Here is a 14,452-nt window from a genome sequence, read left to right on the forward strand (position 1 = left end):
ACATGGACCAAATATCTAGGGGTTGGAGGCTTTCCCCCCTTAATTTTCTTTCATTTTTTTCTTTATCAAATGACTGCCAAACTATTACTGAAGCAATAAAACCTGCCCAGTTGCCCTGAGTATGAGCCCATTTTCGGTATGGGGCTTTAGGTTGCCTAGAGGAGCCACTAGTGCCTGTCAGACAGACAGTCTGTACAATCTTTAATTCACTCATGCTCCATAATCAGGCTTTTTTTCCTTTTTGGTTGCACACTATCTTTGCTCTAGGGCAGCTTTGTCTGCCTGAATACAAATCTGAGAAAAGGTTACCAGCTACTTGAAATTCAGAGGTGGAGGGCAATCACATCTTCAATGTTGTTTATTTTGTCTTTTGCTCCTACGGCCCCTGTGACGGCAGTAGCGGTTGTCATGTGCTTTTGTGTTATTTTCATGTCACTCTTTAGCTGCAGGCAGCTCCGCCCACTGTCATACATGTAAGAAAAGTCAAACGACAACCTCTGATGCTTTAGATGGTTTGTATGCTGCATGGTACCTTTTATTATGTTACACGTGTAATAGTCAGTTGCACTATTGTTTGTACAGCTAACTTAATGTGCAATAATGCAAAATGATGAATACTGTATGTAATAAAAAGCAGCACATTACAACATCACTTGACTGTCCGATATGCTATGTGGGGAGGAAAAAACAAATTCACCAGAGAAATTACAATGCTAAAAAGTAACTTGGCAACAAAAGTTTTTGCAACACACATACATATATAAATTTATATTAGTGGTGTCAAATGATTAACTGGGATTAATCACATCCCAAACAAGTTTTTATTTACCTAATATGTGTGTACTGTGTGTATATATATATATATATATATATATATATATATATATATATATATATATATATATATACACACATTTTTTTTTTATACATACACAATACACACAAGTAGTATATAAACAAAAACCTTTATTTTGGATGTGATTGAGATTATTGTGGGTATGTATATGTGTGTGTGTGTGTGTGTGTGTGTGTGTGTTTTTTTCCAATTAAAGCTGATGTTTTAACTTCCTGTTCATTAATCCCTTTCAGTAGAAGACATGATTAATGGCTGGTGAAAATTCAGCTTTGCCATCAAAGGAATAAATTATGTTTGTATATTTGTATAAAAAAAATTTTCACTTGAAATATTTCACGCATTGACATTATATAAATACAACTTTGGTGACTCCTTTTAAAAAGATTTAATGTTCTCAAAAATGATACAGTACTTTTCACTCTTATTTCAAAGCAAATTTATAGAAAAATAAGAATATAAAGCCTTAATTTGTTAGTAATTGGTTATTAATAGATATAATAATACTTTTTTAAATTTTATAAATAACTTGTATTGACGGCTAATGAATAGTTATGAATAGTCAAAATCTAGAAGGTTTTGCCTGTCATCCACTGTGTATAAATGTTTTCAGGGCTTATTAAAAAGGTTAAATGCATTCAATTAAACCAGGCATATTTAAGATCCTGTAATGCTGAGTAGAAATGATTAAAAACCCCACTGGAACCAACTGTTTAAAATAAACCCGCCAGTTACAAGGAAAGTAACATGCAGTTCTGAGAAACGGTCACTTGATTTGATATATGAAATTACGTTTTGGGATCAGCATGTCCCTAGTAAAAAAATCCCACTAGAGAGAAATAAAATGTCTGTAACCTTTGGAAGAAACAGAAACTGCTTTGGAAGAGACTTCAGAGGAAAGTGTAACTGCTACCATATGAGGCGTCCTATTCTGCTCCTGGAGGGCCACTATCCTAATTAAGAACACCTTAACCAGCTAATCAAGGTCTTCAGGATTACTAGAAACTACCAGACAAGTGTGTTAAGACAGGTTGGAGCTAAAACAAAGTCTCCGGGAGCAAGATCGGACACACCTGATATATAGATTATCAGTCTCTGTCGCAAGCATTGGAATATGACACAAAGAGCTTATCAAAGTTACAGGCATTCATTCCCGAGACATTTGGTATTTTAATGTGAGGGACTATATTCTTGTACGGAAATATTCTTGTAGAAAAACATTTATTCACTCTCATGAACTTCAAGTAAATGCATCAAGTCTGACAGCAAACTTTATACACAGTATAACATTAATAATAAGAACGTGGGGGGCGCAAGGAAAACTGGAGAAGAAGCATAAATTATTCAAATGAAGAAATGTGTTGGGATAGTGGTGTATGTCTGATTCTGCCAGACTTTGAGGTAACTTCACTGATTTGATTGACTAGAAGGAAACCCGATGAGGGTTCATTGATTGGATTGATAGAGGTCCAACATAACACTTGACTTTACTGATCGTCTTCGAGAGTAATCCGCGACAACGAGACGGGAGAGGAAAACTGATTCAATCGCACAATCATAGTCTATCCCCTGAAAGCAATCGCCTTTTGTCTTAAAAGCATGCATGCGTGAACGTGAGGGAGTGAGACGGTGTATTCATAAGCTGCTTCTAGTCTGATCTCTTCTAAGAGGCTTAATCTTTCACACTCCCTCCTACGGTTACATTCATCTGAGACCACCCAGTCTTATCGGTGTAGACGTCCAACGTGTGTGTGGTCAGGGAAGTTTGTGTGCAGGCCACCTTGACGTAGATTGATGTAGATTTTGTGCAGAAGAGTGCAGAGTGCAGTACAAAAATAGATTGAGACAGAGCCATAAATATACTCTGATCGAGGAAAACAGGAGGAGAGAGAAAGAGAAAGAGTGAAAGTTCAGGATAGAGGCACCAGGTTATGAAGAACTTCTTATAGGCCCGTAAACATGACAAATGACATGTAAATATATATACGTGAGTGGATCTCACCACAGCAGTAATGCAGAGAAGCCTCTGGCAGAACACTATGGTAAAAGATTTATGGACACAAGTCTCTGGAGTTGGCTCCCTACTGAAATTCGCTAACGTTATACGCTACTGGAGTCACTGTGTATTTTACAGGATGAGTTTAGAGCCTGCCCTTTTCCGCTCTGAGAGCTTTAGGGAGTGAGCCGAGGGATTTCACTGCTCTTGTGTGCCCCAGGAGATGTAGTCGGGACGTGTGGCGGCGCGCTGTATTCATCCACGAGCTGCTGAACCACCTCACGAGAGTTATCCAGCTCGTCAAAGTTGTCCTTGAATATGTCCTCCTTCCTGAACTGTTCGAGGAAGGCCTCCTCTTCCTCAGCTTATCATACTGACGACAGGTGCGCTCAAACAGCTAGGAGTGAGGGAGAGGAGGACAGAGGTTAAAGAGTCCGCTCAAATCTAGCCTTTCTACATACAAGACAACGTTTTTGTCCCCATGTCTTTGACTGATGAATTTCCTTTTAAAAATGTATATATATTTTTATGGCACTCTTGGACAGTCTAGCTGATTAACAATCTTAGAGTTAATATCTTCTATCAATCTTAGAGTTAATAGGTTTTTCATAATGATGGAAACCCTGGTTCAATGGTGTTTGGGGTTCTGAAAAAATGACTAATTAATGTAATTATGTGGGGTGTTAATGAATCCTTAATTTTAAGATCAGTATGATCAACGTTTTGCTTTTATAAAAAAATGTTATTCAACAAATCTCAATCAATTACACTTGAAATATTGTAAAAAATGTAATTGTTACTGAAGAATTGTCACAATTGCTTTCAACGTTAATAATAAAAATAAGCAGTATATTAGCATATTAAAATGATTTCTGTTGTCGAGTGACACTGAGGACTGGAGAAATTCAACAGAAACAAATTTTAAAATCAGTTGGAAGTTATTTCAAAATGTTACAGATTACTGTATTTTTAGTTTAATAACTGCAGTCTTGACGAGCATAAGACACTTACAAAAACAAACAAAAAAACTTATTAACCCCAAACTTCATATATCCAATAACAATTGATATAGATGAAATAAAAAGCAAAAATCTATAAATGACCAATGTAGTACCTAGTTCAAACCCACTTTTAAACAGTACAGACTTTAGGGTTAGGTCTTACTGAAGAGATGCTGGTGTGATTAGCCATCATAAGTCCACTGACACGATGAGCTGACGGCAGGTAGGGGGATCGGCGAGACAGTGCCACCTGAATACTCGCGGACCCCATGGGATAAAATTAGCCAACTTTCTCTCCCTGATTCGCTGCAAACTCTTGTGGACCTGCAGAGACGCATATAAACATATGAACATGAGGACATGCACATTTAACTTCAAATAAGCTGCGTTTATTTAACGTGCTCACACCTGTGTGGGGTCCACCTCTCCCTGAATGATGTTGAGAATGGCAATGTAGCAATGATTGGTCTGACGGTCTCGGCCTGTGGACACCATAACATTCTTGGGCTGCAGGAGCCTCCTCATCACATCAAGAACTGTAGTCTTCCTCACACTCGCCACCTGAAAAGGTGAAATTCAATTTCATAATGATTATTAGAACCAAGTCAACAGACACGAAAAAGAAGATTAGAAATGTCATGTTTTACTAATTAAACGCAGTAATTTCTGCAAAGGATCTTAATGCAAATTCCCACATTTGACCAACTTACAGCCTGATCGGTGGTCAGTGGTGTGTATCCAGTCATGAGGAAGTGGAGGCGGGGAGTAGGGATGAGGGATGCAATCAAACCAATCAGATCATTGTTCATATATCCAGGGTAACGGAGGGTTGTTGTGCTTGCTGACATTATAGTGGACACCTGTTAAAGAAAAGCACACTTGTCTTTTGATAATCCAAGTGAATGGGGAACAACAATAAAACAGTCTCCTTTATTTCCATTTTATATTGTGTTGTGTTGGGTGTTCTAATGGCGCACTAAACGTATCGTATATGTAAAAGCAGCTGGTGTCAAAGAACATAAAAGCCTAGACTGGTGAAACAGGTTTCCTATTTGCACTCTGGTCACCCTTTAGAGAAATCTACATGCTGTATTGTTAAAGTTTCATATGACCGAGTCTATTAGAGGTGATGAAGACAGTGATGGATGAGCTGACAAAGTAAACTCTGAGCAGGGCTCTATAATAATGGGCGTATAAGAAGGAAAGCATAGATGAGCGCTGCACGGTTGACTGACTGGTTATTTATTACCAGATCATTAGAATGTGACACAACAGCATGTCAGGCAGCTGATGACAACTTTTGGATCAGGCAACTCCCATGTTTCATCCTTCTGAAACTGACAGGCTGAACTATTTCAAATTTTAAGCAGATAATACAATACGACTATAAAGGAGCACCCAGCTGCTTTCTAATATTAACATTCTGTGGTTTAGCGTATACATTTTCTTGACATTTGCATATACAGTGAAATCCTTCTCTCATTTATCTTGTTGCCAAACAAGCCCGCGACTGGCTTTAGTTAGGTTGATTTTCTGATCGTCTGGATTATGTAAATGCAGATCTTATCGCAGGAGAGCTGCCAATGCCCAATTGTGATTAATATATAAGGGGTGACTCTACTGTCCCTGCATGAACCGTGCCAGGCCTGTCCCTCTATTTGCTGCAGGGATGGGGTTTAAAAACGACACACTCTGGGCTGGATGCTTCAGATCAAGACAGATGAACTGGGGCCTGTATTTTAACATGCTGATTTTTAAAACTCACCAGTTGGTTAATCTGAGAGAAAGAGGGGTTCTGTATGTGCAGCCGGTCCGTGGCGATTCTGTTCAAAGCAGTATTGTCCAGCACAACCTGAAAGAGATATGGAAAGAGAAAAAGAAGGAAAGAGATTTTTAACCACATGCAAGACTGTGTTGTAGGTCTTCTCGGGACCTAAGATCTGAGTCGACATATCCATTTTAAATGGAACTTTCAATGCAACTTAAATCTGAATAAAAGAAATAGCTCACCCAATAATTAAAATTTTTTTACCCTCAAGTAGTTTCAGACCGGTATAAATTGTTTTTCCGAACACAAATGAAGATATTTTGAAAAGTTTGTAACCAGGCTTTTTTGGGTCACCATTGATTTTCATTGCATTTTTCCTCCTACTAGAAAAGTCAATGGTGACCCAAAACAACCTGCTTTTAACTTTTTTCCAAAATATCTTCCGTTGTGTTTGGCAGAGCAAAGAAATTCCTATAGGTTTGGAAGTAAACCTGGTGTGTATCTGGTGTGTGGTGACAAAGTCTCTTTAAGACAAGTCATGTTACTAGGAGGCCATCTTTGAAATACGTCTCAGGAATCCAAGTGCAGCTCCTATCTCTCTGTATTGGAAAATATTACATTCTAGAAGGTGGGGCTTCCTGTGATTGATTGGCCATTTTAAGTGTTGCATTTTCCCCCATACAAAACTAGAGTGACACGTCTTAGGTATTTTACAGTCTATGGTGGTGAGCACACTGGCGCTGTTGTCCTGTGGCTGCCGTCACATCATCCAAGTGGATGATTCACACTGGTGGAGGAGGAGGAGAGACCCCCAACATGATTGTAAAGCACTTTGGGTGTACAGCAATACACAATAAAGCACTATATAAACACTTCATTTATTCGTTCATTCATACCTTATTCATAGGGCAAGTAAAGTGTAGAATTTTCATTTTTGGGTGAACTACTCTTTTAACGTATTTAAAATTGTAATTTAAATTAGAAAATAGAGAATCCATTTCTAAATAGAGAACCAAGCAACACTTGACAGGTAGAGCTAACATTGACAAGGGCATGGGTTGGATTTCCAGAAAACACACAGAAAAATGTCTTTAAAGTTTGTCTTAAAAACACTGCAAGTTACTTTGGAAAACAGTGTCTGCTAAAGGAATGAATGTAAATATAAAGAAGTGGATTCATAATGAAAGAAATACATTGTTGTGGGAGCTGTATCAAGAATTGCCATCTTGCTTACAGTCACAGTGTAGAACAATGTCAATATTTAATTTTCAAGCAGACTTTCAATATTATATTTAAAACCAATGTGGTTAATATGTGATATGGAAAAATTATATACTCTTATGATTGCTGCGTTACTTTCTTTTATTATTGTTATGATGATTATGTTAGAATTTTTTTTCTTTTTCTGCAAACCTTGCTGAATACCAATGAAATTCCAAATTCAATATGCCAATTTTGTTAACATTTCAGCTAATGAACTGAAAAAATAAACCCCCCGAATCTTAAAATTTAGTTCACCCAAAAATTACAATTCTGCCATTAAATACGTACCCTTACGTCATTCCAAAGACATTTGTTCATCTGCAGAAAAAAAATCTTAATGTGTGTTCTGAAGATAAACAAAAGTTTTCTGTGAACTATCCCTTTAAAACTTTGGCCCTAATTGTATTACATTTATACAATATATTTTGTATAGGTACAATATTGATGTATACAAGCTGAAATATTTGGGTGAAACTCACTTTTAAAGATAGAACAGAGATTTGCTTGATTTCATATATGTGTGTTTTGAAGATAAGATAAGTCTAAGGAGTTTAGAACAAAATGGAGGTGAGCAAATTACGACAAATGTCTTTTTAATTCAGTTAAGAATAATGCCTCAGACTTGGTGTTAGCCTTACATCTGTATTCTCATCAAAGAAAGACAGAAAATCTTCAACCTTTATTAACCTCCTTATCCTTGGAGCTGACTCTCTGATCTGACATTATTATATCTGCGAGAGACAATAATGAAGCTAGCAGACAGCTGCAAGAAACACAATATGCATAAAACAGATCTTACCTTTACTAATGACATTTGCTCCACTAAAGCCCAATCTATTCTGAACCGCAGCCCTCAGCTATAGAGATTAACTGGAGATATGAATAATGATGTAATGCTTTAGTCTTGTGTTATGATGATCAAACTCATAAATCCCTTTAAAACTCAGAGAAGAATATAATACAAACACGATTACTGGCTCCTCAGAGAGTCAATAGGATGTGTTTGTTGTGTAAATATCTGCTCAATCATGTGCTGATGGATATCAGTATGAAAGTAAAATAGAAAGTGTTGTTGACATAACTAAATATTTGCAGTCCAGATGTACAGATATGACAGTACTCTGCATGGTTTATGAAACTAAACCCAGAGACCAAGCTATTGTTAATAAGGAGGAAATGGCTGGAGAGAAGTGGATAATCACATAGGACAAACTCTCTTTTCTCCATCCACTGCTGTTTAGGGAATGAAAGCAGGAGAGGAAGAAAGAAGGTCTGTTTGGGAAGGTGGATTGTGTAACTGAGGAAATGTGCAGTTAGAGTAGCAGGCTGCATACGAGAGAGGCTCTGTTTCAAATAGAAACACATTCATTTAAGATACACAACCCTGGAGTGTGTTTGTGTGTACAAATGTGTTACACCTCCTAAATTCTAGGCCAGCTGAAAAGGTTAAGAGACAGTGTGCGTGTGTGTGTGCACGCATGTGCATGTGTTCATTCACTCACCACACAATCTGCATTCTGGGTCAGTCTCTTTAACGTCAGAAGAGAATTATATGGCTGTACGACAACATCACTCATCTCATCTTGGTTAGGAAAGACAGAGTAAGTCTGAACCAGTTTTTTAGGATACCTAAAAAAGAAAGAATGGCTGAATGTTTAAGGCACAAGAACACGTGCCCAGCCAAACGCCGCTGGTGCCCTTGAGGTTGCACACGCAATGGTATTAAACACACCCCTAAAGAGAGGTAATTACACCCGGAGATGGCCGCTGTCGCATGCATCTCCCTCTAATTACACCGACTGCCACCCAAACGCTTCATGACTGCAAGTCTAGACGAACAATGCAGAGGGTGTGGATCTGTTCTTCAGGAGAGGGAGTGTGGACTGCTAAATCAGTCAGAGCAGGGGGAGTCAAAGTCCTGTAACAGTCAATTGCGTTTTCGCACCTGTCGTTCAGTCGCTCCAATAGGTATGACCCAAGACCAGATCCTGTTCCCCCAGCGATTGAGTGGCAAAGCACAAACCCCTGAAAATAAAACACATTTACATTTAAAACACATCTATATGTGTACTTATATATATATATATAAACATTTTCAGTCTAATTTATTTTGAACAAAATTGAGATTTTGGCAATACTGCGATTAAACTATATATCAAAATAATGGGACTGAGCTAATGATTTTAGTAAGCATACTAGTATTAAAATATATGACATCCATCAAAAAAAAAAAAAAAAAGGCATTTAAACACCTTAATCCCATCATTACAGCTCTGACCAAAGTGCACATGTGCAAATGAACTCCTTGACATCTTTCGTAAGCAGGCCCAGTTCTAGGGGTGTTAATCACCTCAAATGAAAGCAAGAGCACCCTCGGCTCAGTTTTGTTGATTGTTGAGTTAAGTTTGCGAATCCTTTCATTATAACAAACAAAGTGCAGACATTTCTTGCATTACTAAGAATCCTGAAGAAAATATGTTGCCACCATAATAATAAGCAGCACAACGGATTTCAACAGTGATGAGAAATGTTTCAGAAAGCAAATTAGCATATTGGGATGATTTCTGAAGGATCATGTGAAGACTGGAGTAATGATGCTGAAAATTCAGCTTTGCATCACTGGAATAAATTACATTTTAAAAATTATATTTTAATTATAATAATATTTCACTATTTCAATATTACTTATCTGACACTATGTCACTTAGTTAGGTTCAATGATTAGTTAAATAATTTATTTTTGTTTAGAAAAAAAAAAAGGTAAATTCAAATCACATTCAATTTAATCTTCCTTTTAGAATATTGTGAAATATATCACACGTTGGGTAAACCGATTGAGTTGTTTTTGCCCCCACATTTTTAATACCTCGGGAATTTTTTTTTTTTGCCCCAAACCCTAACTAGTCTTTATGTCGGGTCACTCAACTTTCAGCAGTTAGCATGATATACTGCGCACACACACGCACACACACACACACACACACACACACACACACACACACACACACACACACACACACACACACACACACACACACACACACACACACACGCACGCACACGCACGCACACAACTAACTGACTGACTGGTAACACCATCCTCCAAACCACTCCCTAACCTCTAGTTACATACAAGTAATACATGTGCACGCAAACATCAGTATTTGCAGATAATAAAGTGAACGACACCGATTACAAAGGGAGGGCTGAGTCTGTTGTTTTAATGGGAGGAACATCTGTATCTTGTAAATTAAGAGTGCAAAATAGCACCTTTGTATAACTATCTGCAGACAATCGTATGCATATAAACATATATACATATTTAATGAAAATGTAGCTATATGTATACATAGGTCTATGTATGTCTGCAAGTTAAAAAAGACCAGAGAACTGTAGAAAGGGGTGCAGGGAAAAAAGCAATGGAAAAAAAATGGAATACGTCACTTTACCATCTGGAGGTCATCAGAAAGTGTTTTACTTTGTTTAAAAAATGAATCTGTTTAACAACCCAAATATTCTCCGAAAAAAAGAGAAAAAAATGGTATTAATGAATGACACGCAACCCAGTGATAACACAAAGAAGAGTACGGTCATTGAGAATCATACCTCCAGACTGTCACTGCCATCTGCCTCTCTGTCAATGATGTCAAAGATGTCCTCATGGATTTTTTCTCCCTGAAATGAATACATTGACCACATTTTAATTCAAACAAGTTAACGTTGTTAACCTGTAATTTCCCCACTTTTTCCCCAAACAAAAGTCTAACTCTTGCACAATTATTACATATTTGTTGTTGGATCACATCATAATTGAATTTCAATTTGGAATATGTCATAATTTAACAGCTATATCACCTAAATGTTTCATCACTCTTGTTTAATCATTCTACAGTTGATGCAATGTGCTGAATCATATTTATATTGTTAAGAAAGATACATACATTTATGATGAAATGGGGCGATTTTCTTGTGCAGTTGCTTACACAAAGTGAATAGACATTAGCTTTCGAACTCTCAATAATAAAAATTAAACTGGAAAAATAAAGGTTGAGTTTTGCATTGTTCATCAGTATCTGTTAGCCTGTGCCGCTTGTGGATTTCGCTTGTCGGGAAACACATTTCTAGCACATTATTTAAAAATATTTTGTTCATTCGACTTTTAATACAATAACTATATTCACATTTTTGAAACGGTACATCATCCCAATTATAACAAGTGTAACCGGTTTCAAAGAGTTTCAGCTATTGAATCAGCTTTCATGCACCATGTGTCTCAGCACAGGAGGCTGTTTAATTATCAGCCTTTACACGCTCATAGACAAAACTACAGAAACGCTGAATCACTTGTGCTGTCCGTGAAATAACAGTCTTACACAAACATTTCAAATGATTTGATCTGTTTGGGGTAATTCGCTAATTCAACCTACATGCCATTGAATAAATGTTGCAGAACTTGCATTAAAATGATGCAATATGCCCAGTTTTCACTATTTATTAGTGTTAATATCTAATAAAAATGTAACTGTCACACAATACGAACAACAAAAAAGTGAGCTTCAAAGAAATGACAACAAGTCATCACCTAAAATATAACAGGAATTTAACCTTAAATAAAAGCCAGCAATTATCTAATGTCTAACATTACTTAGTGTACCTGAGAGAAGCCACTGGCCCAGTTGTTGCCGGCTCCACCGCCATGCTCAGACAGGTAGATGTTCTCTGGGTTGTATAGGTTGGCATATGGAGAGTTCAGGATGGTGTGAATGACTCGGGGCTCCAGGTCCAACAGCACAGCACGAGGGATGTAGTGCTCATCATCTGCCTGACACAGGAGAAAAGGAGCATTACATTTTACAAAAAGTTCAGCTTGAGAAAGTGACAGAATGACGACTTCCATGACAATTCAGAAATATGCCATAGAATATTTCGCAGATATTTGGCATCTTATACTTCGAGTATAAGTATCGATCAAATCTTTTCTGGCAATAGTTGTCAGAAAAGTAACTTTCAATGCATTAATAGAAAGGCAAATGGAGTAATACCTTTTCATATCCAAGCAAATAAACATCATTTTTAAATATTTCATTCCTCAAGTCTTTGAATACGTAGTAAATATTTAATAAATTAAAAAAACGTTGGCAAATCTTGCAGTTCGTTCCTTAGATTGCATTTCATAACCTGAGCAAAAGACACACACTTATTGGGAACACACACTTATTAAAGACACACACCATATCAGTAGATCACTAATTTACATACCACACAGCTAGCCATAATGCAGAAGAAATTACTATAATATTGTGAGTCACGCAATATATTCATATCAGAAGAGAGTTTTGACACTTCATTTCAGAAGAAATATAAGCAGTCTCTTTGAAAATATTAGGATTTCAATGCAGTTTCTGTGAAATAACTAATTTTGTTCTTTAATTGGAATAGTCTTTTGTTCCGAAAAAATGGAAAGACAAGCTGTGCCATTTATTTCAAATTAATTTTCCATGAGATTGTGAAAAGGCCTCCACATAATTACTGCAGAGGGATAATGGACTTACATCAGCTGCATTCACTGGAACCTAGCTCCACCTGGCGGTCAATTATGGGAACTTCTAATAAACGATCAAGAATTTTAGTGAGAAATTACATTTTATTTTAAGTTTTTCAAATTATATACGCAGATTGCATTTTATTGTGCTATTTTATTTATTACTTAGATCTTTACCTTAATAGTATTTGCATGTTATTATAATGCTTTTATTTATTACCTTTTTTGTGCATAAGGTTTTGGCAATATTATATATATAATACAATAACTTGAACTGAAATTGTTTATACTGGCCACAATACCCAAATATTGCTTGTTGTCTTCATGATAAGATGTGTCCATATACAAACTCAGTGGTTTATATCGATGAATAAAACATAGAATTTAGAGCTTGATGTGTTGTGATTATAGTTGATGATCAATTACTTATATGGATGGATAGATGAAGTAGTACATTAGTCTATATTTGTGTACCTGATAGAAGAAGACATCTTTCCGGTCTGTACCCTCAGTGGCAAACTCCTCTACGATGCCCTCTGGGCTGATGCCATGCTCAGCACATAGCTGCTTCCAAAACTCAAACCCAACTGCACAGAGAGAGACGAAACAGACGATTCAGTCTATTAATGCTGGACTCTTAAGAGCACTTGTAAAAAAGGCTATTGTCTAAGCTATTGTCATACATCATTATATATCAGTGCAATCGAAGAATATTAATGTAATGGATATTGTTTATGCCACATCAATGACAGTAATCAAATCTTGCACACACTGATCACCATTTCCTTCACTGACCAAGTCTGACATTCTGTCTCAGCCCACATGAGATTGACACTGTATATAAACCCCATATTTCTCAAGAGTTAAAAATTATATATATATATATATATATATATAAACAATGCGAATCCCTCTAGCTAACACTGTCAAACGTGACTGTAAAATATACAAAGCAGTATTTAGAAATACGTGCATAGAAGGTCAGGTTGGTTACATTACTATTTGATCAATTATAGCTCTCTTCAACTGACAGCATTACATAAGTATCACTACCAATTACCAAAAAACGTAGGAGCAGTCAATAAAGAGAAACTAGTGAATAAGCTTTTGGCTTTTTGCTGACAAATAGCTCTTATTCACAACCAAATTCACACTGACTGTATCTATTGTGTCATTTCAAAGCTACCCAGCATGATAGCTAGCTTCTTAGCTAGCTAGCTAACTGTTTATGTAGAGACTATCAAACAGAGCGTGATACACCGCGAATGGCTCACTCTGATTCCCGCACTGTCCGAGCTGCAGGGTGATGATTTCTCGAGGCATGCTGCGCTGTTATTTCAGCTGTACGACCAGTAAAGGTGAGAGACGAGCTGCTGTCAATCAACCGCTATGTGCATTCCCGCTCCAACAGCAACGGCCTAACGTGCGCGCACTGCGCATGCGCAGACTTAGGCCACTCTATACTTTCACAATGTGAAGGCCAGCAAACGTGAACCGATCGATACTTGCTGAAAATGTACCTAGAGAACTCTTTATCGAAATAAGTGGAAAAATAAATACACAAACAAGCAGAAAGTACAGGCAGAAAGCATCACTGACGTAATGAATGACGTAGTAGTATGCGTTTACATTAAACAACATCAAAGCTGCGCGTCAGTTGCGCAAAAGAGGACATTTGCAATATTAAATTCAGCAGGTTATTTGTTAAATTTAAATCACTTTTGGCAAAATACAACAAGTTTAGCATTTATTTTAAATAGTAATAGTAATTAAATAATAATACTAAAACCTAAAAACCTTGGGGGTTTAGTATTTTAAACTTGTAAATTATGTTTATCTCTATGTCTATAAGTGTAACAATGCAAACAGAAACAAACATGTTTTTGTGTTTATAACTGTAGCATTTCTACACATATCTGTCTTTCTAATTCAATACATTTTGTTTTATTATTGCATTAAAATGTAGAAAATATACTGGCAGTGAATTAGATTTTTGAAAATATTTTAATTTTGATATAATGTAACATTC

At 36.7% G+C, this 14,452-nt stretch overlaps 1 protein-coding gene across 1 annotated transcript; it reads right to left on the reverse strand.

Annotated features, from left to right (window-relative positions):
• Window positions 1-3,047: 3,047 nt before the first annotated feature.
• Window positions 3,048-13,863, reverse strand: LOC122342013 (tubulin gamma-1 chain-like). Its single transcript, XM_043235807.1, is given in 14 exon segments — window positions 3,048-3,098; window positions 3,101-3,204; window positions 3,207-3,246; window positions 4,014-4,111; window positions 4,114-4,174; window positions 4,259-4,411; window positions 4,561-4,710; window positions 5,616-5,702; window positions 8,384-8,510; window positions 8,827-8,906; window positions 10,488-10,556; window positions 11,536-11,703; window positions 12,898-13,010; window positions 13,698-13,863. Coding segments are annotated over 14 exon segments (1,350 nt in total). The 5' UTR covers window positions 13,747-13,863.
• Between the last annotated feature and the right edge of the window lie 589 nt (window positions 13,864-14,452).

Source organism: Puntigrus tetrazona, chromosome 3 (genome assembly GCF_018831695.1).
Source record: "Puntigrus tetrazona isolate hp1 chromosome 3, ASM1883169v1, whole genome shotgun sequence".
NCBI classification, from domain to species: Eukaryota; Metazoa; Chordata; class Actinopteri; order Cypriniformes; family Cyprinidae; genus Puntigrus; species Puntigrus tetrazona.